Consider the following 26,832-nt stretch of genomic DNA (forward strand, 5'->3'; position numbering starts at 1 on the left):
ACTCCTGCCCAATCGGAAAAGTCCATAGAACCAAAGGCTGACGTAATCTAAAGCAGCTCTGTTCTAGGGGCACCTGACTGGCTCAATGAGAGGAACCTGGGACTCTTGATCCCAGGGTCATGAGTTTAAGCCCCACATTGGGTGTAGCGATTACTTAAATAAGTAAAACTTGAAAAAATAAGGCAGCTCCATTCTAAGTCATCACCTGTCCAATTTCATAAACCTCTCAAGATATGTGCTCTTGATGGTATTGTCCACTTACCTGCTATTATCTTAATCACAACATAAAAGATTCACTTCACTCTCCACACCTCTTGTAACGTGCGGAAATGCAAGTCCTGAATTTTGCAATTCTCCTAGAGTAGTTAGGGAATCAGGGCACAATTTTTCTCCTTCCATTAAACTGTCTACTTATCCTGTTTTCCTAAAGGACAAACTAATGGGCCAAAATAGGTCCTGGGAGATGTCACAGGCTATCCTGAGAATAGGTATTAACATATTAATGTTTATTAATTATTTATTATTAATTATTACTTTTTACCAAAGTAATAATTTCCTGTCTGACTTGTGAGTAACTGTAGACTTCTGTACCAGATCCAATACCAGTCATTGGGGGCCACAGAGTGATCTGGTTTTGGTCAAAATACTCCTTTGCAAAGGAGTATTGTGAAGTAATGCTGTAATCTTTTGGCACTGTTCATCAAGAGTAGTTTGGTGTAGTGAATTTTCTAGTATGGAGATCATTAAGTGGGACTAAAGGAAAAGAAGAGTAACATGTCTTACTTGTAGATCTGTGAAAGTGAGATGGTGTCCAAAAATATACCATAGGTTCCCTGATCTCCTCCCAAATTCTCTTTCAATGAAAGTTCAAAGTTGTGACATCTCTGTCAGTTTTTGACAAATACATCTCTGCATTTGACAATACATCTCTGAAGTATTGCTTCAGAGAGTCAAGACCCTCCTAGGAAGTGATGGGAGTTTTGGATTTCTCACCAGCTGGCCTGCTGTGGAATTTCTCATCTAATACATCGCCCAAAGGTGGAGTCCAGTTACTCAGGAAACCAACTGATTTCTTACAAGAAACTGGAACCAAAGAAAGCTGACTGGGAAATAAGTACTTTAGTCAGTTTATGAATGAATTGTAACTGGGTATTGGATTCATACCAAGGAGCGATTAAGGATGCAAACAGCAATATTAGAAATAGAGGCTTATTAGTAACACAATTAAAAATACCCTTAGGTAGGGGCACCTGGGTGGCTCAGTGGATTAAAGCCTCTGCCTTTGGCTCAGGTCATGATCCCGGGGTCCTGGGATGGAGCCCCGAATCAGGCTCTCTGCTCAGCGGGGAGCCTGCTTCCCTTCCTCTCTCTCTGCCTGCCTTTCTGCCTACTTGTGATCTCTGTCTGTCAAATAAATAAATAAAAATCTTTATTTAAAAAAAAATAATCTTTAAAAAAAAATAAATAAATAACCTTAAGTTAATGCAGGACAGAATTAGGTTAAAGAATAGAAAACAGAGGAATACAGGTTACAAAGTGACAATCTATGGTCTTGTTCCAATGGATTTTGAGCACAGCTTTCTATATCCAAAGACTGTCTTTAACCCTCAAACCAAGGTCACCAGTAGGGATGGATGGTCTTCCGGTAATTTGAGGATGGTGATGTCTTTTCAGTTGAAGGATGTGAATCCAAGAATCAATCCCTTTGACAGTTATACTACTGTGCTGGTCAGCAGTACCCACTAGAGGCCTTCCTGTCAGGGTTCCAAGACAGTCCGGTGGTTGAGGACAAAAACGCTGGTCTACAGTCAAGGTTTCAAGGAACTTTGAGGATACAACATGTAACATCCGTAAGTGAGAGAAACTTAAAATGGCAATGGTAACTTGTTACCGACAACTTTCAAAAGTGAAACGTTATTCATAGCGATAGTGAAACTGACAAGGAAATTTGGTCATTCCTATAAGATGCAAAACAAAGGTTAATAAGGCAATCTGAAAGTTTTGGGCAAAATGTTTTTAGTGATTAAACCTGTTTTTACAGACAAGGAACATTATTTCTGACTTACAAAGATGGTTTAACCTAGTCTTTTTTTTTTTTTTAAAGATTTTATTTATTTATTTGACAGAGAGAGAGATCACAAGTAGGCAGAGAGGCAGGCAGAGAGAGAGAGAGAGAGGAGGAAGCAGGCTCCCTGCGGAGCAGAGAGCCCGATGCGGGACTCGATCCCAGGACCCCGAGATCATGACCTGAGCCGAAGGCAGCGGCTTAACCCACTGAGCCACCCAGGCGCCCCGGTTTAACCTAGTCTTTACAGAGAAAAATATCTTGAGGTATAATGTATAATTAGATAAAAACATATATGTACTATAACAAGAATATAACAAACATATAAGAAAAAGAGATCAAGAATATTAAGTAAAGAGATTCAGTGAGTCCAGAGTAGGTCCTAAGTATGTGTGGGGTTTTTTTTGAGAGAAAGAGTGAGCGAGGGGAGGGGCAGAGGGAGAGAGAGAGAGAGAGAGAGGTTCTCAAAGAGGCTTGATGCTCAGTGCAGAGGCTAACATGGGGCTCAATCCCAGGACCCCAAGATCCTGACCTGAGCCAAAATCAAGAGTCACACACTTAACTGACTGAGCCACCCAGGCTCCCCTAAGCATGTATATTTTAATAAAACTCCATAGGCAAATCTAATCAGTATTTCCAACTAAAAAGTACTGGCCTAAAAGATGCCAGATTCAAATTAAAGACTTGATACCAAGTAAACATTTTAAATGATAACTGAACTTTGATTATTACACTGTTGCCTAACATCAGGCAAAGCACCTTCAGGACTCTGATTAATGGACTCTGTCATGGACAGCAAGGGCAATGACAAATTTCTAGGAACTGCCCACAGAGCATTCAGTTGCTGAAATATTTAAACATTCGACCTAAACCAACTTAACCTAGAAAAAGCTGAGCCTCTCTTCTGATTTGACAGCTCTTCTCATGAAACTCCAACAGTAACATCAAATAATCCTGATTGTTTCTGGCACCTCTCTTTTTCATAAGGTGGAAGAGGAAGATTTTGTGATTTTCCAGGACCTTCTGGGAATTCTCTAAGTTAGTTTTAGACACAAAAGATATCCTAAAAGTTATTTTACTTCATTTTACACTTAGGAGTCAGTCTTGGAAAGAAGAAGTCAAAAGTTGTCAGATATGAACACTTAAGATCATGGGCGGGCACCTGGGTGGCTCCATCGGTTATACGTCTGCCTTTGGTTCAGGTCAGGCTCTCAGAGTCCTGGGAATGAGTCCTGCATTGGGCTCCTTGCTCAGAAGGGAGGCTGCTTCTCCCTCTGCCTTCTCTTCCCCTGCTTGTGCTCTCACTCTCTTTCTCTGTGTCAAATAAATGAATAAAACTTTAAAAGAAATAAAAGTAAAAAAAAAAAAAAGATAGGATTGTGGGTGCCTTAGAAACAATATTTGGCTACTCGTTTGTTTTATAGGCCAGAATATAGTCTCTCTTGGTGAATGTTCCATGTGGGCTCAAGAAGAAGGTGTATTCTGCTGTGGTTGGATTAAGTGTTTTAGAAACATCAATTAGATCCAGTTGCTTGACGGTGCTGTTCCATTTAACTATGTCCTTATTGACTTTGTGCCTGCTGGATCTCTTGATTACTGACAGAGGGGGCTGGACTCTCAGCTGTAATCATGGATTTGCCCATTTCTCCCTGCAGTTCTACCAGTTTTCGGTGTTCTGTTGTTAGGCGTATGCATATTAAGAAATGTTATGCCTGGGGCACCTGGGTGGCTCAGTGGGTTGAGCCTCTGCCTTCAGCTCAGGTCATGGTCTCAGGGTCCTGGAATCGAGCCCCGCATCAGGCTCTCTGTTCAGCAGGGGGCCTGCTTCCCTTCCTCTCTCTGTGCCTGCCTCTCTGCCTACTTGTGATCTCTCTCTGTCTGTGAAATAAATAAATAAAAATTAAAAAAAAAAAAAAGAAAAGAAAGAAAGAAAAGAAAAGAAACGTTATGCCTTTCTGGAGAACTGATCTCTTTAACATTATGCAATGTGATGCTCTACGTTTTCTGTGATAATTTTCCCTGCTCTAAAATCTGCTTCGTCTGAAATGAGTACAGTTGCTCCAGGCCTTCTTTTGGTTTGTGTTAGCACGGCATATTCTCCTCTGCCCTTTCCCTTGTAATCTGTATTTTTCTTCCTATTTAAAGTGGGTTTCTTGTAGACAATTTCTTGTTGGGCCTTTTTTGCTATTGACTCTGACAATCTCTTTCTTTAACTGGTGTAGTTAGACCGTTGCTGTTAAAGTGATTGCTGATATAGTTGGGTTAATATTTGCCATGGTTGATGCTGTTTTCTAATCATTACCCTTGTTCTTTGTTCTATTTTTGTCTTCCACTCTCCTACCTCTTGTGGTTTTGACTGAGCATTTCATATGATTCCAGCTTTTTAGCATATCAATTATAGTTCTTTTTTTTTTTTCACTTTTCTTAGTGATTTCACTAGAGTTCGCAGTATCGGTTTACAATTAATCCAAGTCCACTTCCAAAGAACACCACGCCACTCCATGGGTAATGCAGGTGCATTATAACAGCGTGTTCCCAGTTCCTCCTCCATGGCCCTTGAACACCACTGCCATTCATTTCACTTTTCCATAAGCTACGGTCATCCAATACATTGTTGCTAGCATTATTTTAAACAAACTCTTATCTATTGGATCAGTTAAGAATAAGATCTCAGGATGCCTGAGTGGCTCAGTCTGTTAAGCATCTGCCCTCAGCTCCGGTCATGATCCAAGGGTTCTGGGATGAACTCCCACATCGGGCTCTGGGAGCAGCTGGGAGCTTGCTTCTCCCTCTGCCTCTCCCCCGCTTGTGCTCTTTCTCTCTCCCTGTCTCTTTCTGTCAAATAAACAAATAAATAAAAATCTTTAAAAAGAAGAAGAAGAAGAAGTTCTCAGATCTCAGCTTAAAGGTTTCTTCCTTTTGGGGCGCCTGGGTGGCTCAGTTGGTCAAGCATCTGACATTTGATTTCAGCTCAGGTCATGATCTCAGGGTGGTGGGATCAAGTCCTGCCACATCAGGCATGGAGCCTGCTTAAGAGTCTCTCTCTCCCTCTCCCTCTGTCCCTCCCCCTCCTTGCTTGAAGTCTGGGTCAAGCCCCACCTTGTGCTTCATAGAACAGATCATAGAACTGATCACATTGCCTCCCCACTAACTGAAAACATGCTGAGGGGCAGAATCTTTTCAGTCTCATTTGCTGCTCTAGTCTCTGTAGCATCTAATCAATGATCAATAAATGTTTTGGTTTGGGTGAGTGAATTAGCGAATAAAAGGCCTTTGAGTTCTTCGCCAGCTCAGTTGGCCAGGCAGCCTGGCACCTTGTCCATATGAATGTGTCACCAGTATCCTAGTTTGAAACCCAGAAAGAGAACCTGGAGCAGTTTCTCCCTGAACCTCAATGCAAATCCCATTCACAAATCTAGCATGCCCCAGCTTCCACCACACTTGGACAGATGTTATCTAGATTGGATTTCCCTACCACACTTTGAGATAGGTGCCTGTGGACCGGTTCAGTTCCCTGGAAGCAGAGCCTGAGATAGGGATTCTTGAGCCTGCAATTTTATCAAGGGTGGCTCTCCGGAGGTCAGAAGTGAGGGAAGTAGGGCAGAGAAGGACAAGAGAAGCAAGGATGAGGCCCAGGCGGAGTCTGGCCAAGGCCTGATCCTGCCGGAAGCTCAAGAGTATGAATGAGCCACAGACTTGCCCAGCCTTGAGGCAGAGGACTGGATTTTGTGCCTCTGTGTCAGTTAGTAATTAGCTACAGGCTGGCTCAAGGAGAGGAGTGAGCTGTAAGTTTCCAGGCATTTTCCAGCAAGATGGTTCCCATCAACCCAGAAGGGAGAACCTGTGAGCTGTTAGAGCCACCACACACAGTAGCTAGGGGAGGACACAGTGGCCAGGTAATGGGAATCTGGGTAGACCACCGCCAGCACTTACTAGATTACCTACAAGAAAGCTGACTCAGAAACAATAAGCAACCTGCCCAGAGTTACCCAGACAAAAACCATCAGAACCAGACATCAAGCCCAGATGTCCAGACTCTGAATCCCCAGATCCAGCCCCACTTACCATGGACTAATTCTGGTTGTTGTTTGACAAGGTGGCTTGCTTCTCAGAGTATAAAATCTCAAGGGTCAGAGAAGCAGAGAGGAAAGGTCTCTGGGGCCACCGCATTGAATGTACAACTTTGAGGGGCTGGATAAGGAGGAGGGTAGAGTTGAAAATTTGGGAACCTGGGACTCCACCTTCCCAGACTCTACTGCTGCTGCTGGGAATGGCAGGTGGCAAACTTCTCCTCTGCTTTGCCCCAAGTTGGGCCTTTGGCAATGCAGCTGGGGAAATCTGCCTGCCCATGGCAGAAAAGGCTGAATGGGGGCCCATGTGGGCAATGGGAATGAGTGCCCTACAGAAGACTGTTTCCAGGCACTACCCACTCGGACGCAGGGGCTCAGAGCACAAGAGTGGCAAGGCAGGCTGGAGACAGGAGGGGAGGGAGCCTTTGCTGAGTATTTCCCACAGGCCAGAACTTTTACTCCTGTTTTTAATTAGCACCATGCCCCCAACCAAGTAAGGAAATGGGAGCTCCTAGAGCCATTATACAGATGAGGAAACTGAGGTGCAGAAAAGTAATGTGTCTGTGGTCATTGAGATAAAAGATGGTAGAAATGATCTTTTCAGGCAAACCAGTCTAGCTCGAAACCTGTGTTTTTCTCATTTTGGTAATTATTATTATTTTTTTTCCAATTTATTTATTTTCAGAAAAACAGTATTCATTATTTTTTCACCACACCCAGTGCTCCTTGCAAGCTGTGCCCTCTATAATACCCACCACCTGGTACCCCAACCTCCCACCCCCCCGCCACTTCAAACCCCTCAGATTGTTTTTAAGCGTCCATAGTCTCTCATGGTTCATCTCTCCTTCCAATTTACCCAAAAGCACATACCCTCCCCAATGTCCATAACCCTACCCCCCTTCTCCCAACCCCCCTCCCCCCAGCAACCCACAGTTTGTTTCATGAGATTAAGAGTCACTTATGGAAACCTGTGTTTTTCTTATAAGCAAAACATATTTTATTTCTGGGTAAAAGTATCAGGGTAATGACATCTGTCCTCAGAGGTCAGTCACTGTCCTGTGTTCATTAAGAAGCTAATAGGGTAAGGATGAACATCGCCCATGTTAGAGATGAGCTGAGACTCAGAGAGGTCAAGTGACTTGCTCAAAGACACCCAGCTAGTAAGTGGGAGAGAGGTTGGCTATTATACCAGAACTGTATAATTTCCCAGCATTTGATTTGTAAATGCTTATACAAAGAGTTGTAGTTAGCATAGTGGTTGGATAAACTGTTGAGGAGATTTCATACTGTCGATTCCATTCAACCAGGTCATTTGTCAATGCCTCGAAGTCATGGTTTACACACACACACACACACACACACACGCACACACATGCGCGCACACACACTCTCAAACGCAAGAGGAGCTCATCAGGCAGCAGCCCCTGGACAAAGGAACCCACCCAGCTCTTCCTATGCCAGTGGTCCTGCCTTGCCAAACAGAGACCCGTGCTTGGCTGGCCCCGGGGGTCAGGAGATGACTCAGTTCTGACCCCAAGGAGCTACACCCAAAAAGAGGAAAGGCAAGTGCCTAGGTTTCTACCTAAGGTTTAGGCAAGAGTGTGGAAATGCCAGCTGGTCAGAAGAGGGAGACAGTAAATCTCATCCCAAACCAGAGTTTCTGGAAGAGGTGGCCTTTGGAGCTAACAAGCTCCAGAAAGCATCTTGGACATCTGATTCCTCACAGGCTGGGGCACTTTCCTGCAGTGGAGGCCAGTGAGGCCAGAACTGTCCATTTCCTCTCCCTGCAGGTGACAGGTCCGGGAGGAGACCCTCACGGAAGCAGGCTCCCAGAGCCGAGGGTGCTGCGGCAGGCAGGCGTGGAGCTCAACCTGGCCAGAAGGAGCGGGCTGGAGGCAGCCCAAGGCCGGGGTCTCCCCGCAGGAAGCAGGCAGAGCGCAGGAGACACGGAGAGGAGCTGGGGGAGCAGGGGCGGAGCTCCACAGAGAGGACCTGTGAGGGGAGGAGGAAGAGAGATGGGAGGGCTTCCCTCAAGGAGCAGAGAGCTCCCCCAAAGAAGGAAAAGGAGGTGCCAAGAAAGGAGGAGATGTGGAAGCGGCCAAAGAAACACAGGTAATTTGTGATTCTGATTCAGGTGCATTTTTTGACTGGCACCCTCCTCTCCTTTGGCCCTTCACCCTGCCCTGATGAAGGGCTGAGGTCTTCTCCACCGGTATAGGGGGGCTGCTTCTGTTCATCCCTGCCTTGTCCACCGCCCTGCCTTCCCCATCTGGGACAGAAATGGGATGAGGGTCTTGGTCATTCCAGGCAGATTGGCCCCTGGGCACTCTCAGAGCCAATGCCCCCTGTCTGGCAGGTGTGAGTGGAAGCACTGGCGGGGGTGGGGAGGGTTGGGGTGTGTGACATGGCAGCCAGGTAGGACAAGATCCCAAGTCTCCTGAATTTCAGCTGGTGACTCACCACAGTTCCGGAAGAGGCACTGAGAGAAACTAACAAAATTGGATGCAGCAGTCATCATAGGACTTAAGCACACCATCTCCCCAGTCTGGACCTGTGTCGTCGTCTGTGATGTGTGGCATTGATCTAGAGGACCGTCGGGGATTCCAACAGCCCTGAAACTTGGGATTTGAGGGGAGGGGGTATTTGTTTTGTTTCCTTTGTCTCATTAGCACTGGCACAGGGGGGTCTGTGGACTAAGCCAGCTTATAGAATCAGCAAGTCAGGATTTGGCCCATTCTTTGCTATAAATTTTGATGGAACATCAACTTCTCCTGTCCTCCCTCTTTGACATTACTCACTTCTTGGGATGTTTTAAGAATCCGTCTTGATAATGGCTGAGAAGGCTTTCGAAATAGTTGAAGGAATTGGGGTTATGGTGAAAATGGTGTTCCTTCCCACAGGGCTCTAGGCTCTTCAACCGGACCTCTTGGCCTTTACAGAGGGAACTGGGACCCTCAAAAGAGCCCACTGATTTCTTGTCACCATGCCAGCCATTCCTGGCTTGATTGGGGCTTTTTTCTATTGTCTAATGGTCTTTGGACATCAGCTAAAGGGGTAAAGGTGCCCTTAGCAATTGAAAGAGAATTTAAAGCACGCAGATTGGGCCTTGGAGTGTCCTGAACTTTACAGGGAGGCTGCCCTCCCCCTACCCGGAAACAGACCCCCAGTGTCTGGATGGCAGATGCAAAGTCAGGGGTACAATCTCAGTTAAGTGCTGCGACAGGTAGAGAGAGATGGAAAAGGCTCAGTCCTGTTTCCCAGGTGCTGACAGTTTGGCAGGGGAGAGAGGCCTTGAGCAGCAGTCATCACAAGACAAGGCAGAAAGCAATATGATCTGAGAAAGAATTTAACGAACTGCCTTCCTGGGGGGTGCTGGGACATCAGGACATCCATCCATGGAAAAGGTAAGCTTTTCGGCCGGTCATGGAAGCCCAGGTGACATTTGAACAAGCAATGACTGAAGCCTCCCCCCCCCACCCCCAGGTTAAGGGAACCCCTGTGGAAAAACTCAAAGGCAGGTAATCATGGGGTGTGCCTGAGGTGTGACAAGACACTCCCATGCCCAAGTGTTCCCAGAAGTGAAGTGTTGGGCCTTTCCTCTCACCTCTGTCCTCTTCTGAGCTCCTCAGAAATTAAGACTCATAGAGGCTCCTGTAAATTGTTCTCTAAGTCAAGCCCACACCCTGGTGTTTCCATGTATGAAACTTGCTAAGAAGCAGCTGGGGCATAGCCTTTTCCTGTGCCCTCCTCACCGTGGGGTGGTGCGGGGGGGCTGCTGTCCCTCCCAGAGTCACCGTGTCTGCGAGTGAAGGACGGTGTGAGAAGCACACACAAGAACTAGGATTTTGTGGCAGCTGAACACATCATCTTGTCTGTGAAATGCTGAGGCTGAGGCTTCTCACGTGGGGAGAAGGGTTCCTTACCTGGGGAGAAGGATTCCGGCTGGATGTTCCCTCCCCCTATGCTGTCCAGTACCATCCCTGTCAGCCCCGTGCTGAGCCCTTGAACTGTGGCCCACGCAGACCAAGACACTGAATTTCTAATTTCCTTTCATTCTAATTCAGTGTTATTACTACCAAGTTAACACAAGAGTTAGTGAATTTACTTAACCCGGATAGACAGCTATAGCTTTGAAATCAATTTAACTTTGAAGCCGGAGCATTTCGAATCTCTAAAAAATAAAAGGCAAACTGCTTTTGTCAATGCAGATGCAAATGTCAAAGGGAAATGGCATTTGGCTACTCCAGTCATTTGTTGGGAAACTTCTAAGTATGTCCAAAACAACCTGGGTATGTCAATCTACCTTTTCAACTACAAATATTATGAAATCCAGATATGGATGAAATATGTTCAAGGAAAATTTAATGTCTGAATTGATATGCACAGTAGTTGTGGGATGAACACCAGATTTTGAAGACAGTACAAGAAGAATATAAAATTTCTCATTAATAATTTTTTATATTTGTTACATGTTAAAATAACAATTTTTGACATATTGGAGTCAATGAAATGTATTATTAAAGCTAGCTTGCCCATCTCCTTTTGTTATTTTTTAAAAATTTTTATTTATTTATTTGACAGAGAGAGAGATCACAAGTAGGCAGAGAGTCAGGCAGAGAGAGAGAGGGGGAAGCAGGCTCCCTGCTGAGCAGAGAGCCTGATGTAAGGCTCGATTCCAGGACCCTGAGATCACCAACCTGGGCTAAAGGCAGAGGCTCAACCCACTGAGCCACCCAGGTGTCCCTGCCATTTTTTTTTAATTTTTTTTTTTTTTTAGAGATTTTACTGATTTATTTGAGAGAGAGAGTGAGAAAGAGTGAGCATGAGCAGGGTGAGAGGCAGAGGGAGAAGCAGACTCCCTGTTGAGCAGGGAGCCCGATCAATAGGGGAGCTGTTGAGGGGAGCTGTTGAGGGGAGCTCAGTCCTAGGACTCTGGGACCATGACCTGAGCCAAAGGCAGATGCTTAACGAATAAGCCCCCCAGGTGCCCCTTGCCATTTTAATATGGTTACTAGAAAATTTTAAATTACAACACGTGGCTCAGGTTACGTTTCTGTTGAGCAGCACTGTGCTCAAGTGTGGTGGGTGGGAAGGACTCAGAGAAATGGGAGTCGGGGGAGGCCACCCTCCTGGTGTTTCGGGCTACAGGACAGAGCGCGGCCTCTTCTGATGGGCGGTGGGAGTCACTGAGGGCTTCTGCTCAGGCACAGGCCTCTGAGGGGTGATCAGTGCTGGGAAGGCCAGGGAACACAACCCACCTGCCTTGCCTGTGGGTTCCTCTCCATTCCACAGAGCACCTGAAGACACTTGCCAACTTTTTCCTCTCCCCTGCTCTGCTCCGGCTCTACTTTCCAGATCACCCTCCTTGGCCTCCCACCCCTCTGGAGTGGAGTCTCTCTCAGAGGAGGAACTGGCCCAGATCCTGGAGCAGGTTGAAGACAAGAAGAAGCTCATCGCCACCATGCGGAACAAGCCCTGGCCAATGGCGAGAAAGCTCAGGGAGCTCAGGTGAGCGAGGGGTGGTCAACCGGGGCCTCTGAAAGTCCAGAGGGTGCAAGTCCTTCCCATGGGCCCCAAACCCGGCCGCAAGAGGACTTGACGGGAAGTGGGATTCACTCTCCCACTCTGCTTTGGTCCCTCCTCTCCCCAGCACAAGCACAGTGCCTGAGTGGGGTCTGTTAGAGCCCAGACAAACAGGAGTCGTTCCTGCTAACAGAGGGCTGCGGTTTGCCAGCACCAAGCAGGGTCTGGGGAGCGAGATGAGGATCATGGTGCTCTGGCCTAGAGCCAACCCTGCCACTCTGCCTGATGTCCCTTCTGTCCCGTACCCCTTCACCTTCATGGCGAAGGTTCCTGCGCCTTCCTCACAACCCAACACGGACATGCCTTCCTTGGGGGACTCTCTGTGACCCTCCTCTGCCTCTGCAAGGTCAGAACTCCCTTCGTGTTCCTTAGGCACCCAGAATTTCTCCATGTGTAGCACTCCCACTTAAGTGTGGGGAGCAGAGACTGGGTCTGTCTCAGCTACTCCTGCAGCCTGAGGGCCTGACCCCGGGTCAAGCTCACCATCATGCTCCATGAATATTGTTCAGGCCTCCTCAGGCCCCAGCCCCCGACTCCTGTTTCCAGCTGGCCCTTCTCTGGCTTCCATACAAAGGCCAGCACGCCATACACGTTATGAACCTCATTTCTCATAAGGGCGAGAGTCACATTGCTTAACTTCTGGTTTTCTACTTAAAAACAACAACAACAAAAAACCCCATCCAACATTACCATTTCCCTCCAAAACTGCTCTCTTGGCTTTTCTGTTGCAGGGCTGGGCAGGGAATGCTCCCTCTCCCCTTCCCTCTTTGTGAAGCCCTTTTCCCTGGCTCCTCTCTCACATGCATTTCCCAGCGGCTCAAGTCAAATGCCTCATCCTCTACTGGGTAGAACAATCTGGCAGCTGTATTTGGACACATTGGAATTCATGGTTTGCCCCTCCGAGAGGCACCGCCCAGATGCTAGTTGCACAAACATGGGCCAGGCTTCTGGTGAACAGAGCTTACTCCATGCTCGCAAATGACCACATTATGTCCTACACAGTTGTGGGAAGAAAGGTGTCCTTGCGGTGCCCACCGGTCAGTGTGTCCCAACAGGACCTCTGTTGGAAGTGCTCTAAATCCATACTAATACTCCTGCTGCCAGCTACAGGTGGCCAGTAAGCTCTTGGAGAGTAGCAAGTGTGACTGAGACATGGATTTGGGGGTTTTATTTTAATTTATTTAAATTTAATCATCCCCCGTGGCTGGTAGCTACCGTTCTAGCGGCAGGGACAGCTCCCAGCGGTGGCTGTCTTCCCACTCAGCCTCTTTTCCTGAGACTTCTCCCTAGTCCCTCGGGGCCAGGTTCTTCTTCCTGCAGGGGGGCACAGAACAGCCATCTGTCACCCTTACGGGACCTCACCCCCACTCAGGTGTCACCTGAACACATCTTTTATTAACAGTGGAAAAAGAGCAACCGAGGTGCTTATGGAAATGAGATCTCCAGGCAGCTGGAAGTCACGGGGACTGGGAGATTTCCTGAGGGCTGTCTAGCTGCCTGGAGGAGAAGTGTGACATCTCCTCCAGCCAGAGGACAGAGCTCCTGCTCTTGGGATGGGTGACAAATGGCTAAAGCCTGGGAAGTCAAACAGACCCATGTGTTTCTCCTTGGCCAGGGATCTTCAGCCAATGCTGGCCTCCTTCCCTCTACCCTCTCCCAAGACTCCTTATCTCAGGCTCAAGTCCAAGCCCAGAGAGCCTCTGAGTCCCCAAGCAAGCTGGTGCCTCTGCCTCGATCTTTGCTTTCTGCCAGCCTGGCTAATTCTCCCATATCCTGCAAGACTGGGGCCAAGTGTCCCTTCTGCAGGAACACTCCCATCCTTTCTCAGCAGTAATGAAGAGTTCCTACCCAGTCTTGGATGCCAAAAGGAGTCAAATGAGGAGCATGACTGCCATCTGGAAGGAACTAGACAGCACCCTTTCCTTTTCACCCACTGAAGCAGTGTCAGAGGATGCCTGCTAAAGCAGAAGATTTAAACAAGATCCAGAGTCTTATAATATCCAAAGTGTCCAGGCTTCACCTGAAAATCACTCATCATACCAAGAACTAGGATGATCTCAAGCTGAATGATAAAAGACAACTAAAGATGCTAACACAAAGATGACATAGATGCTACAATTATCTGGCAAAATTTTTAAAGAAACTGTCATAAAAGTGTTTCACTGAGCAATTACGAGGACATGAAACTAATGAAGAAGTAGAAAGTCTAGGAAAAGAAATAGAAGATGTAAAGAAAAACAACTAGAAATTTTAGAAGTAAAAAATAAAATAACTGAAATTTTTAAAAAATGAATGAGTGGGCTCAACAGCAGAATGAAGAACACAAAGAATCAATGAAACTAAAGGTAGAACAAGAGAAATTATCCAATCTAAACAATACAGAGAAAATAATCAGGGCAGGGGGGAATGAACAGAACCTCAGGGACATCTAGGACTGCAATAAATGTTCTAATATTAGTGTTTCTTCCATATCCCTTGCCCTGGATATGAGAGGGTCAGGGGTAGGAGTCCCAGAAAAGAGAAGAGAGAGGGTAGGGCTGAAAAAAACCTTCAAAGAAATAATGACTAAAAATTTTCAAATTTGGCAAGACTTACAGACTCAAGAAAATGAAAGAAACCCTACATGGAATGAACCCAAAGTAATCCATGTCAAGACACATCATAGTCAAACTTCTTAGCAGCAGTCAGAGAGAAACAATGCATTACCTATAGGGGAAAACAATTAGAATTAAAGTAAATTTCTTATCAGAAGCCTGTCCTCTGGAGGACAGAGGAAGGTGACACAATTTTTCAAGTGCTAAATAAAAGAATTGTCAGCCCAGAATTCTATAGCCAGCAAAAATATCCTTTAAGAAGAAGAAGAAATTGGGACACCTGACTTTGCTCAAGTTGTGATCTGAGGGTCCTGGGATCAAGCCCTGCATCGAGCCCCAGATTCAGTGGTGAATCTGCTTACCCCTCCACCCCTCCCCCTGCTCACATTCTTTCTTTCTCTCTCTCTCAAATAAATAAATAAAATCTTTTTTTAAAAAGGAAAAAGGATCAAGACATCCTCAGATGAAGGAAACATAAAAGAATTTGTTACCAGCAAACCAACCCTAAAAGAATGGCTAAATTCTCTAAATAAAAAAGAAATGATAAAACAAAGACTCTTGGAACATCAGGAAGGAAGAACATGGTAAAAGTTAAAATATTGGAAACTGTCATAGATTTTCCTTCTCCCTATGAGTACATAAAATTATGTTTAATGGTTGAAGAAAAAAATATAACAACATCTAATATGGTTCTCAATGAATGTAGAGAAAATATCTAAGACAATTATAAATGAGAGGGTAAAGGGACATAAGGAACACACACACATTTTACATTACATATCACATTATATACTAATATGTAGTAATACCTAGAGCAACTACTGAAAAGACCATACAAAGAGATAACACTGAAAAGCATCATAGATAAACCAAAATGGAATCCTAAAAAATGTTGAAGTAACTTGCAGGAAAAAGGATTAGAGAAATGAAAAACAGAAAGAATAAACAAACAAACAAAAGTAAAACAGTAGGTTTAAATCTTTTTTTAAGATTTTATTTATTAATTTGACAGAGAGAGAGATCACAAGTAGGCAGAGAGGCAGGCAGAGAGAAAGGGGGAAGCAGGATCCCTGCTGAGCAGAGAGCCCGATGCAGTGCTCAATCCCAGGACCCTGAGATCGTGACCTGAGCCAAAGGTAGAGGTTTAACCCACTGAGCCACCCATGTGCCCCATTTAGGTTTAAATCTTAACATATCAATAACTACATTAAATGTAAGTGGTCTAAATATACCAGTTAAAAGACAGACTGGCAGAGTAATTTTATTTTTTTTAAGATTTTATTTATTTATTTGACAGGGCGAGATCACAAGTAGGCAGAGAGGCAGGCAGAGAGAGAGGGGAGAAGCAGGGTCCCTGCTGAGCAGAGAGCCCGATGTGGGGCTCGATTCCAGGATGCTGGGATCATGACCTGAGCTAAAGACAGAGGCTTTAACCCACTGAGCCACCCTGGCAGAGTAATTTTAAAAATGACTTAACTGCATATGGTCTGTAAGAAACTGTATTTTTTTAAAGATTTTATTTATTTATCTGACAGAGATAGACACAAGGAGAGAGGGAACACAAGCAGGGGAAATGGGAGAGGGAGAAGCAGGTTCCCCACTGAGGAGGGAGCCTGACACGGGGCTGGATTCCAGGACCCTGGGATCATGACCTGAGTTGAAGGCAGACACCTAACCAACTGAACCACCCAGGCACCCCAAGAAATTCACTTTAAATATGATGATATATATAGGTTGAGAGTATAAAGATGACCAAAAAATATATGCCATGCAAACGTTAACCAAAATAAAGTAGTAGATGAAGCAGTATAAATATCAAATAAAGTCAACTTCAGAGTAAAGGAAATTAACAGGGACAGAAAGGAATTTTATAGAGTGATAAAGGTATCAATCCATTAAGACAAAGACATAGCAAACCTAAATGTGTGAGCACCAAGTGGTTTGGGTTCTGCAGTGTAGTATCTAGGGATGTGTAAACTTAGCAGTTTAAAACAGTAATGAAAATTTACTGCCTTCTATGGGCCGGAAGTTCAGGAGCAGCTTAACTGGGCAGTTCCATCTTGGAGTCTCTCACAAGGTTGGGTCAGGTTGTTGGACAGGACTGCTGTCATCTGAAGGCTTGACCGGGGCTGGTAGTTGTTAGAAATAGGCCTCAGTTTCTCTCCATAGGCTGCTTGAATTTCCTCATGACATGGAAGCTGGCTTCCCTCAGAAGAAGAGGAAGTCACAATTACCCTTTATTGTCCTAGTCTCAGAAGTTATAAATAGTCACTTCTACCACTTTCTGTTCATTGGAGACAAGTCACTAAGTCTGGCCCACATTCAAGGGGAGGAGAATTTGGTTATCCATTTTATTATTTATTTATTTATTTATTTTAAGATTTTATTTATTTGAGAGAGAGAGTGCAAGGGAGGAGTAGAGGGAGAAGGACAAGCAGAATCCAAACTAAGTGAGAAGCCTGATACGGGGCTCAGGCCCGTGACCCAGAGACCATGACCTGAGCCAAAATCAAGAGTCGGACATTTAACCAACTGAGAGCCCCAGGAACCCCCAGTTCTCCATTTTAAAGGGAAGAATAACAATTTGCTACCATATTTTATACCACCATCCAAGGAAGCCAGGCATTCTTGGTTAACCTCCACTGCCCTTGGACACAGATCCTCACCTGGCCCATCCAAATTTCTACTTAGCATGAGTTCAGCATTTATTTGATTCTCCACAACTAGTTGAGTCTCCACAACTAAAAATGGAAATTGCCTGGGGACAAAGGGAGGCCCCAAACCAGCATGGCCCAGACCACCTTCAACCTCTGGCCACCCCCAGCCCCTAGCCATCTCCTTTTGGCCATCAGGGCTTCCCTCCTACTTCCTTGAGATCCATGCCCCTAAACTCTTCCTCAAAACAACAGCTCCCTCCTCTCTTTGCCTTTTCACTGCATTTACCACATACCATCTGGTCTGAGGAAAAAAGGGAGACAAGTTTGCAGAAGTTCCCTCTTCAAAGGACACTTGGTGACAAGGAAGGGACAGAAGTAAGATTTGCAACAATCGAGAAGTACAGGGCAGGAGGCTATGTTTCTATAAACCAAATCCTGTCTGGTGAGGAAGAACGGGACAGTCTGGATTATAGGTAACGTGTTTAAAAAGGAGTTTTCTGCAAAAAGTTAGTTGTTACTATTTATGTATTTTCACTATATCCAGAAAAGCTCACTGTGTCCACCAAAATTCTTAAACCAGGTGGACTCTTCATAGTGAACAATCCCTGGAGTTTGCACCCACTGCTGGGCATGGCCTTCTGATCTCCTGAGCGCTGTCTGGGGGTCTAGACACAGAGTCTGGATATCAAGAAGAGAAGTATTTGCTGCTGGGCCCAACAGCTCAGGAACATGAGCTGGCTCTTACTTTGAGAAGTTTCACTTGAAGTCCCCAAATCTTAAAAGCTGGCACATTTAAGGATTTATTTATTTATTCTAGAGCGAGATACTGCGGAGAGGGGCAGAGGAAGAAAATCTCCAAGCAGACTCCCCACTGAGCACGGAGTCCAACCAGGTGGGGCTTGATCCTATGGCCCACGAGATCATGACTTGAGCCTAAGCCGAGAGTCGGAAGCTCAACTGATGGAGCCACCCAGGCATCCCAAAAGCTGGTGCATTTAAACTCAAAAACTCCAAGTGCTTAGGAGCCTCTGCTCACTTGTCAAATACAGGAAGAGAACAAAAATACAAATTTCATGAAACATGTTTTTGTGTTGTGCCTAGTTGGTAGCCACAGATAGCTAACTGCCAGTACATGTCCTGGGGGAAAACAGGGAGCTGATCCCATTAAGGATCCTTAATCCCCTACAGACCAGCTTTTGACCCTGGGGCTCGGAAGCTAGACAGTCACCCTCATCAATATGGAGACATCAGAATAAAACCAGCTTTAGGATTAACCTGAGGTTAGAATGTGACTTTGACTTTGATCTGCCTGCAGTCGCTCTTTGGAGGTGGGATAGGGATTGTGTAGCATACAGCGAGGGCTGTAGCAATAGCCGCCAAACACACAGCTCCACGACGCCTTCCCCCACAGCCCCAGAGCCACCCTGAAATGGACTTCATTTCTCATCCATTTGTGGTGCTCTATCCAGGGGCTGATGAAAAACTGACTTTCTGCGGTCTGCAAAGGAGGGGGTCTGATTTGCAGCATTTGCTGGTTTCCACCGTCTGAATACTCCCGGTGGCTAATTTCAAGCTACCAACAGTTTAACAGCCAGGTGGCCAAGTTCCTGAATATTTAACATCGGGTTCTCAGGAGCCTTTCCCACTGGCCCCAGCACACCCCCCAGAATACATAATAGACAAACTGATGCATGTTGTTTTCATCCAACCTTCCTGGGTTATGCAGTCCCTCATTCAACATTCATGCAGTCCACCAATGTCTCCTGAATGCTGTATTCATTCTCCTTTTCTTTACTGAAGTATAACTGACATACAATATTATCTTCATTTCAGGTGTACAACAGCATGATTCGAGGTATGCATACACCACGCCACGCTCACCACTATAAGCCTAGCTACCATCTGTCACCATACAATGTTATTAGTATTATTGGCTATCATCCCTAGGCTGTACTTTGCCTCCCCATGACTTAGTTATTTTGTAACTGGAACTTTTTAAAATTTAATTTTATTTTTTTCAGTGTTCCAAGATGCATTGTTTATGCACCACACCCAGTGCTCCATGCAATACACACCCCCCTTAATTCTCACCACCAGACTCACCCAACCCCCACCTTCTCCCCTCCCAAATCCTCAGTTTGTTTCTCAGAGTCCACAGTCTCTCATGTTTGGTCTCCCCCTCTGATTTCCCCCAACTCACTTTTCCTTTCCTTCTCCTAATGTCCTCCACATTATTCCCTATGCTCCACAAGTAAGTGAGACCATATGACAATTGACTTTCTCTGCTTGACTTAATTCACTCAGCATAATCTCCTCTAATCCTGTCCATATTCCATAACTGGAATATTTTACCCTTTCATCTCCTTCACCTGTTTTGCCATGTCTGTTTCTATTGCTGCTACAACACACTGCCACAGTGCAACTGTTTGAGCTGCGACTCCCCTATCTACCGGCTCACAGCACTGCTGGCCACAAGTCCAGCAGGACACGGCTGCCTTCTCTCTCTGCACAGGGTCTCACCTGGCTAAAATCAAGGTATTAGCAGGGCTGAGGTTCCCATGTGGGGCTAGAGGTCTTCTTCCAAGCTTGCTGGGTTTTGGCAGAAATCGCTTCCTTCTCTTGCTTACCATGTGGCTTCCTCTCCAGGGGTCCCAGCAACAGAGGGTGGAGAATTCTCTTGCTTCTAATTTCTCGGACTTTTCCTTTTGCTACATCTCTCTCTCTCAACCTGCCTTCTTCTATGTTTAGGGGCTCATGTGATTCTTCTGGGCCCTTCCCAAGAATCCAGGATAATATATTTTAAATTCCAGAATTCTAATTATGTCTGCCAAGTCCCTTTTGCCATTCATGGGTGTGCCACTAGGGGGCTACCCTCATGGGGGCCCAAATTCTGCCTATGGGTGCCTACCATGTACTAAGCACTCTTCTTAGCATTTGGGAAACTTCAATGAATGAAACAGACAAAGAGTCCTGCTTTCGCAGAGCTTACATTCTAACTAGGAATATAAAAACCCTTCAGATTTCTTTTGGTTTGGTATTAATTGCAGTTCTGCCTCTACCCCGCCTCCTTTTTTTTTTTTTTTTCCTAACCAGGGAGGCCCAAGAGTTTGTGGAGAAGTATGAAGGAGCCTTGGGAAAGGGGAAAGGCAAGCGACTCTACGCCTGTAAGATGCTGATTGCTAAGGTGGGTGGCACAGAGACAGCCAAACCCTTGGAAGTGTTTGCTCAGCCTCTGAACCTGGATGACCATCACAGGCCCTTGCCCAGCCTCTTCATTTCTGTCTAGTTCCCCCAGAATCCCCCCCTGAGAGGTCCGGCTGACTAGCCGATTTGTCTAGGAATGGAGACCGTTTGTTGTCAGTTTCTCTACATTTATCTGTAAGGGCTTCGGTGTATCTGAGATTCATTTCCTCTCCAGTGAAGAACTATAAACTCACAAAACGGATGAGGTGAAAGGACTGAGATCTTATTTCCTAAGCCCCAAATCCGGACACACTGTTTGATGCCCACAGCCCCAAGGGACTGTCAGATGGTGGCCAAGTGATCAGCTAACTGGCAGGCTGTCCCCAGGGGCCTCCCTTGGCAATGTTCATTACCCGACTTGGCCCTCAGCCTTGCAAGTCTATATTCTGTACTGATATTATCAGCATCTGACAGGGGATCTATCCCTTGGGGTGGGGGGGATCACATTAATAAAGCTTCTGAGACTGATAGGTAAAACCAGGTGCTGGATTATTAATTTATGAGAAGAAATAACCATGAGAGAACTTGAAATATGAAGAATTCACATCAGCAGTGCCTCTTTTTTTTTTTGATAATAGAGTTACTTTATGTTGGTAGCTAACCATAATCCCAATTTCAATTAATTAATTTTCAACCACAAATCATTACCATAGAAATCAAAATACTCACAGCCCAGGTGATGGGCAGTTTTCCTTATAGACAGACTTAAATAGAAAGCCAAATAAACCACCAAAGATGAATTTTGAGCATGGAATCAGAGCTAGGGAAGGTAGGTAAAGCAGTGGAGCTAGAATGCCCAATGCTAGGCTCCATACCCCTTCCTATTGTAGGGATTGCTTTGCCATTGTTATCAACCAGGCTTTTGCTTACCCACACCTCTTCTCTATCGCACCTGTGACCACCGTCCTTTTCGACAGGTGCTTCCTTCCTTGTATAGCAATCATCCCATCAGGATACATTCAAAGCCTACAGGTCTGGAAACACATCTGATCCCTTCAGATAAATGTTCCTTTTGAGCCTTTAGTGACTTTACATGGGAAACCCCACTTCCTTTACAAACAAGTCTTTAGGAGGCCTTTATTATAATAGAAACTGATCCTAGGGTCTTCTCCCCACTACTTCTTTGTCTGCTGTTTTCCAGGAGGTTTTTTTTTTTTAATTCCAAATAGATATATTTCAAGGGAGTACGGTTGTTGGAAGAGCAACCCCCTTGAGAGCTGACAAATTTTCACCCAGTCAGCAGACAGACAGCTACTCAGGTTTCCAGCTGGTACCAACTCTGAATGTTGGTGCTGAGAACAGATCTTGGAAAGACGCAAAACACCTAACTTCTTTCAGAAAAACAGAAACAAGACCCAAAAAACAGGCCATTGTTCTCACCAGGAGAAGAATGGAGGCCATGGGTCAAGGTCCTACCAATTCCAGCACCACAAAGGTTAAACAAAGTTCTTATCAGATTTATGCACTTGGCTGTCTGCCAAATGTGGACGTAAGCCTTGTGAGATTTTTCCCTCCTTTGAATGTTTAAGAATTAAAAAAAAAAAAAATTTGCACCTGAGATTGCTAACCCAATTTGATCCCCTAAACCAGAAGTATATACAGAATTCCTAAGTTCACATATACACTGTCCAAATATGAAATTTTATCAGTAAATTCAAGGCACTGTGCCGGGCTGGCTTCTCTCTCGCCTCACTCTTGACTTTGGTGTTGATGTGTCAGCATCAACATGTCCCTGCAGTGTGGTCCTCCAGGCCCCAAGGCAGGATGTTAATATACTGAGTGTATTACCTGTTTAATTTCAGAAGTGGGTCAAGTTTAAGAGAGACTTCCATAACTTCAAGACTCAATGTATACCCTGGGAAATGAAGATCAAGGACATTGAAAGTGAGTATTTTGGTGTAACTGTGTTGAGCTGGGTTCCTAATGAGTTTTCCAAGGGCTTGGATTGTCATCAGGTTATTCCACAGGACCTGTGGTCTTAGAAAACAGGATGGCCTTTGAGCGAGTCTGACCCAGATTTAAATCCTGTTTCTTCCTTTTCTTATTGCAGGAGCGCAGGTAAATGGGTTAGCCTGTCAGAGCCCCCAAGTTATTTATCTGGAACATCCGTTCCACAGACCGACATGAAAACAGAATCCATCACACACATGAAGAGCTCGGTCATGCTATCTTCCTCCTTCCACAACATTTAAACCCTGCTGCCTTTCCTTCTGCCAGGTCACTTTGGTTCTTCTGTGGCATCATATTTCATCTTTCTCCGATGGATGTATGGAGTTAACCTCGTCCTTTTTGGCTTAATATTTGGTCTAGTTATCATTCCAGAGGTAAGACAAGAGCTTCCTAGATCTCTAGGGAGTGTGGAGGCTTATCATGACCACCATCCTCATTTATATTAATCAAACACTCTCTGTTTTACAAAAAATGAGTCATTCATTTTAAGTTCTCTATTCCCATCCATTGCCTGGATAGCTTAGGACAAAAAACAGAACCAAAATACTTGTGTTCCTTTTTTTTTTTTTTTTTTCAGAGTGTTCAGCTTTATTGAGGGCATGGGATGTCTACAGATAAGGTCTGGAATCAGCCTGGAAGGGCAGTGACCTGATGGGCAGCCAGGAATGGCATTTCCATGACTTGGGTTTTCTCGAAAGTGTGACTCTCAGCTCCACCCCACCCAATGCCTTTGAGTCCAAACATGGCGTCATAAGAGGGATGATTGTAATAGGGCTTGCCTTCATGCTCAGCAAGGCCCCCTGACATCAGCGTCTTTCCACATTTCTCACACATCGTCCCTCAAGGCTGATGCCAGTCCTTCCCCAGAGAGCTCACCTGCTCAGCTGGCTCCGTGGCCCACCCAGGGTCTCAGTGGGTCCTTGTGCCCCATGGGTGGGGAGGGGCACCTCCAGTCCCCTAGGCCAATCCAACCAAACAAATGAGGGGTGGGTTCAAGATACTTGTGTTTCTAAATTAAGACATGGACCCTACATTTTTCTGTCTTTTGTTTTACTTTAAGATTAGTGGAGAATTAACGTCTTAGTAAGTTTTTTTCTTTACCCTGAAAAAAAAAAAGAGAGAGAGAGAATGCATTGTGTCATAAGTTACTTAAAAAAAAAAAACCCTGCATTTAAATTTTATTGCTCACTATTCTCCCAGATATAATCTTATACAGATGTATGTGCGTACCTACCTATAGATGAGTAACTGAGAGACAGGAAAGGAATAAGCAACTTGTGCGAAGTCACACAGTAAGTTTGTAGTAAATGAGATCCAGGCCTCCAGAGTGTTGGCCTGGGATCTTTTCCAAGGGAAATCTGACAAATTAGAAGACTTCTGGGCAGAACACTGTCAAGCATTACAGGACCAAAATACAACTGAATACACAGGAGGCTATGTTCTTGGAAGGGAAAACTTAATATTGTAAAATAAAAAACTCAATCCCTCCTAAATCAATATGTAAACTTCATACAATTCTGATTTTTTAGAATTAATGATGCAAATACAGGCATATATATTAGGTTATTAATAACATAACCATGTACACGTGAAGAACTGGCAATATTCTAATATCCAACAACAGGTGATTTGTTAAGTAAATTTATAGTAGATAGATGGGATTAAATATTCAGAAGTCATTTTATTCAGAGACATACCATATGCCATAGAGAATTGGTCATAAAATAATATTAAGCTAAATAACCAGACTAAAATATAGATAAAACTCAGAAACAACCGTAAGGAAATCTATGATTATCTAACAATAATTATCTTTGGGATATGGTGGTGATAGGGACTTTTTTAAAGATATATTTATTATCAGGGCACCTGGATAGCTCAGTGGGTTAAGCCTCTACCTTCAACGCAGGTCCCAATCTTAGGGTCCTAGGATCGAACCCCTCATCGTGCTCTCTGATCAGCAGGGGGCCCGCTTCCCCCTCTCTCTCTCTGCCTACCTGTGATCTCTCTCTCTCTGTCAAATAAATAAATAAAATCTTTTTTCAAATGTATTTATTATTTATTTATTTGAGAGCGAGCAAGCACAAGCAGGAGGGGACAGAGAGAAAGGGAGAGAGAATCTCAAGCAGACTCTATAATGAACGCAGAGCTGGATTTGGGGCTCCATCTCAGGACCCTGAGATCACGACCTGAGCCAAGACCAAGAGTAAGATGTTTAAGTGACTAAGCCACCCAGGTGCTCCAGTGATGGGGAATTTTTAAAAATGCTCTTCTGTACTTTTTCACATTTTCTACAATGAGTATGTGATAGTTCTACACCAGGAAAGGGATTAATATTCTCTAAAGAAGAAAGTGGGGTGTGTCCTGCTCTGAGAAGGGAGATATTTAACCCAGTATATTAATGTCTCCATATGTTTGTTTTCTCCACTCATCATGCTGTCATTCCGTCCCTACACAAGGTACTGATGGGCGTGCCCTATGGCAGCATTCCCAGGAAGACAGTGCCTCGGGCTGAGGAAGAAAAAGCCATGGATTTTTCTGTCCTTTGGGATTTTGAGGTACCAACACTAACATGCCAATGCCTTTCTACTATGTGATTGCAAGACCAAAAGTTTGCATGGATAAGTGTGAAATAATGCATTTAGTCATTGGAAAACCAGTGCTTAACTCAAATGAGATCCCCACTATGCAAATGAGCTAGCCAACCCTGTCTTCCTAAGACCCTTTCATAGGTCCTTCCTGCAGCCACACACTGCTCCTCTCTCTCTCTGCCAGATCCATGTAAGTGATCCTACAGGACAGATTTCTCTTCCCATACCCACAGGAAGACTCCAGGGCTATCACCAGCTCAGCCATTCCCAAGCTTCACATGGCATCCTCAAATTCAACATCTATCCAGCCAAACGCACATTGCGTTTTCCAATCTCCTTTATTGGAACCACCATTCACCCAGTCGTTCATGTGTGAGACCTGAAAGTCATCCTACACTTTTCCCTCTTCCTCACTACCACCTCCCCCCCACCACACACAACAAGCCAACCACTAACTCTATCTTAATTCAGTCCCCCTTTCTCTATGCCTCTTACCTCTTCTTTGGATAATGTCCACACCATACCAGGACCATGTCAAGAATCTTCTACCTCTGCTTCCTGCTTTGACTTGGCTCCTAAAATCTCCATTTGCTCTGCTGTCAGAGTGATCTTTTTGAAAGGCAAACCTGACCCTGTCACCCCCCTACCTTGGATATCCATTTATTCCCATTCCTAAAGGGAATAAAATCCAAAATGTTTTAAATCAGGTTTATAAAATAACTATTCACCACTTGGCTGATCCTCCCTTTCCAGCTCCATTTCTGTCTCAGAACTCATACTTTAATTTCCAATTTTTATCAAGTTTGGGGGAAGTCCCTGAACACATCACATACTAGTGCCTCCTACTTTTGCTCAGGACATGGCCTGGAATACCCCTTCCTCCTTTTGAGTCTTCTCACCTCTATGCCTTTGCGGAGCTCTGTCTGCAACTCCAAAGAGTTCCTAAGGCTGGGAGTTCAGGCAACAGGTCATCGCTGCTGCCATCCTTCATTCTCATAGTCAGGTTCATACTTCTCAGGTACGTGTGGTAGTGTGTTGGAGTATTTTTCCAAGTCACTCAGAATAAGGGTGTTCCAAACAACTACTACATTTCTATACTACTAAGTATTATATACTACTACTACTGTGTACTACCACTAAGGATTTCCTTTATTCTTTATTTCACTCAAGGACCCCTAAGGAAACATTCTAGCTGCCCAAAACAAACTGAATTTGTTCAACAATAATCCTCCATTTTGTTGTTGTTGTTGTTACGAATGGTAAAAATTTTTTCTTTTTTTTTAATGTGTTTTTAAAAAAATAATCTCTACACCCAGCATTGGGCTCAAACTCACAACCCCAAGATCAAGAGTTGTGTGCCCCACCAACTGAGCCAGCCAGGTGGCCCTTAAATTATATTTTTCAAGCTAAAATTAAAGCTTTGGAAAACTTTTATCCATCACCATCACAGTGGCAGTTTCTCAATGGTTAGATGCTTTTCTGATGAGATCAATGAAGCTATTAACAAGTGATTTTTTACATGTGTACAAAGTGCCTCAACATTTGCCAGATTTTTATAACTCAGGGAACCATTATTTTCCACTTGACCAATCCATGATCTTACGGAATCATGTGTGGGTAAAAGATCCCACATCTTGATACTACAAGATAGAGCAATTAAGCTTTAAAAACTTCAAATCTTGAGATAATTTTAAACTTACAGAAGAGTTACATAAATAGTACAGAGATTCCCCCACACACAAAAAATAGTATAAAGTTCTCGTATACCCTTCACCTGGCTTCACTTTATGATAACATCTTATCTACCCATAAAACAATTTTTAAAACTAAGAAATTAACCCTGGTACAATATTATTAACTAAAGTGTAGAATTTATTTGGATTTCATCCATTTTTTCACTAATATTCCTTTTCTATTCCAGGACCAAATTCAAAATCACACATTGTATTTGTCCTATCTCCTTAGTCTCCTCCAAATCTGTGACAATTCTCTTTCAGTGCCCTTGACACTTTTGAGGAGAACTGGTCAGTTGTTTTGGAAAATGTCCCTCAATTTGGGTTTATTTGATGTTCCCTCATG

At 44.5% G+C, this 26,832-nt stretch overlaps 1 protein-coding gene across 1 annotated transcript in view; it reads left to right on the forward strand.

Annotated features, from left to right (window-relative positions):
• TMC2 (transmembrane channel like 2) overlaps positions 1-26,832 on the forward strand; it is a 63,737-nt gene that overhangs the window by 4,901 nt on the left and 32,004 nt on the right. The window contains exons 2-7 of the mRNA XM_044262204.1: positions 7,926-8,247; positions 11,491-11,643; positions 20,063-20,153; positions 22,015-22,096; positions 22,430-22,536; positions 24,622-24,720. Of these exons, the coding sequence (XP_044118139.1) occupies positions 7,926-8,247; positions 11,491-11,643; positions 20,063-20,153; positions 22,015-22,096; positions 22,430-22,536; positions 24,622-24,720 (854 nt within the window). The remainder of the gene's footprint in view (positions 1-7,925; positions 8,248-11,490; positions 11,644-20,062; positions 20,154-22,014; positions 22,097-22,429; positions 22,537-24,621; positions 24,721-26,832) is intronic.

Source organism: Neovison vison, chromosome 8, assembly GCF_020171115.1.
Source record: "Neovison vison isolate M4711 chromosome 8, ASM_NN_V1, whole genome shotgun sequence".
NCBI lineage: Eukaryota > Metazoa > Chordata > Mammalia > Carnivora > Mustelidae > Neogale > Neogale vison.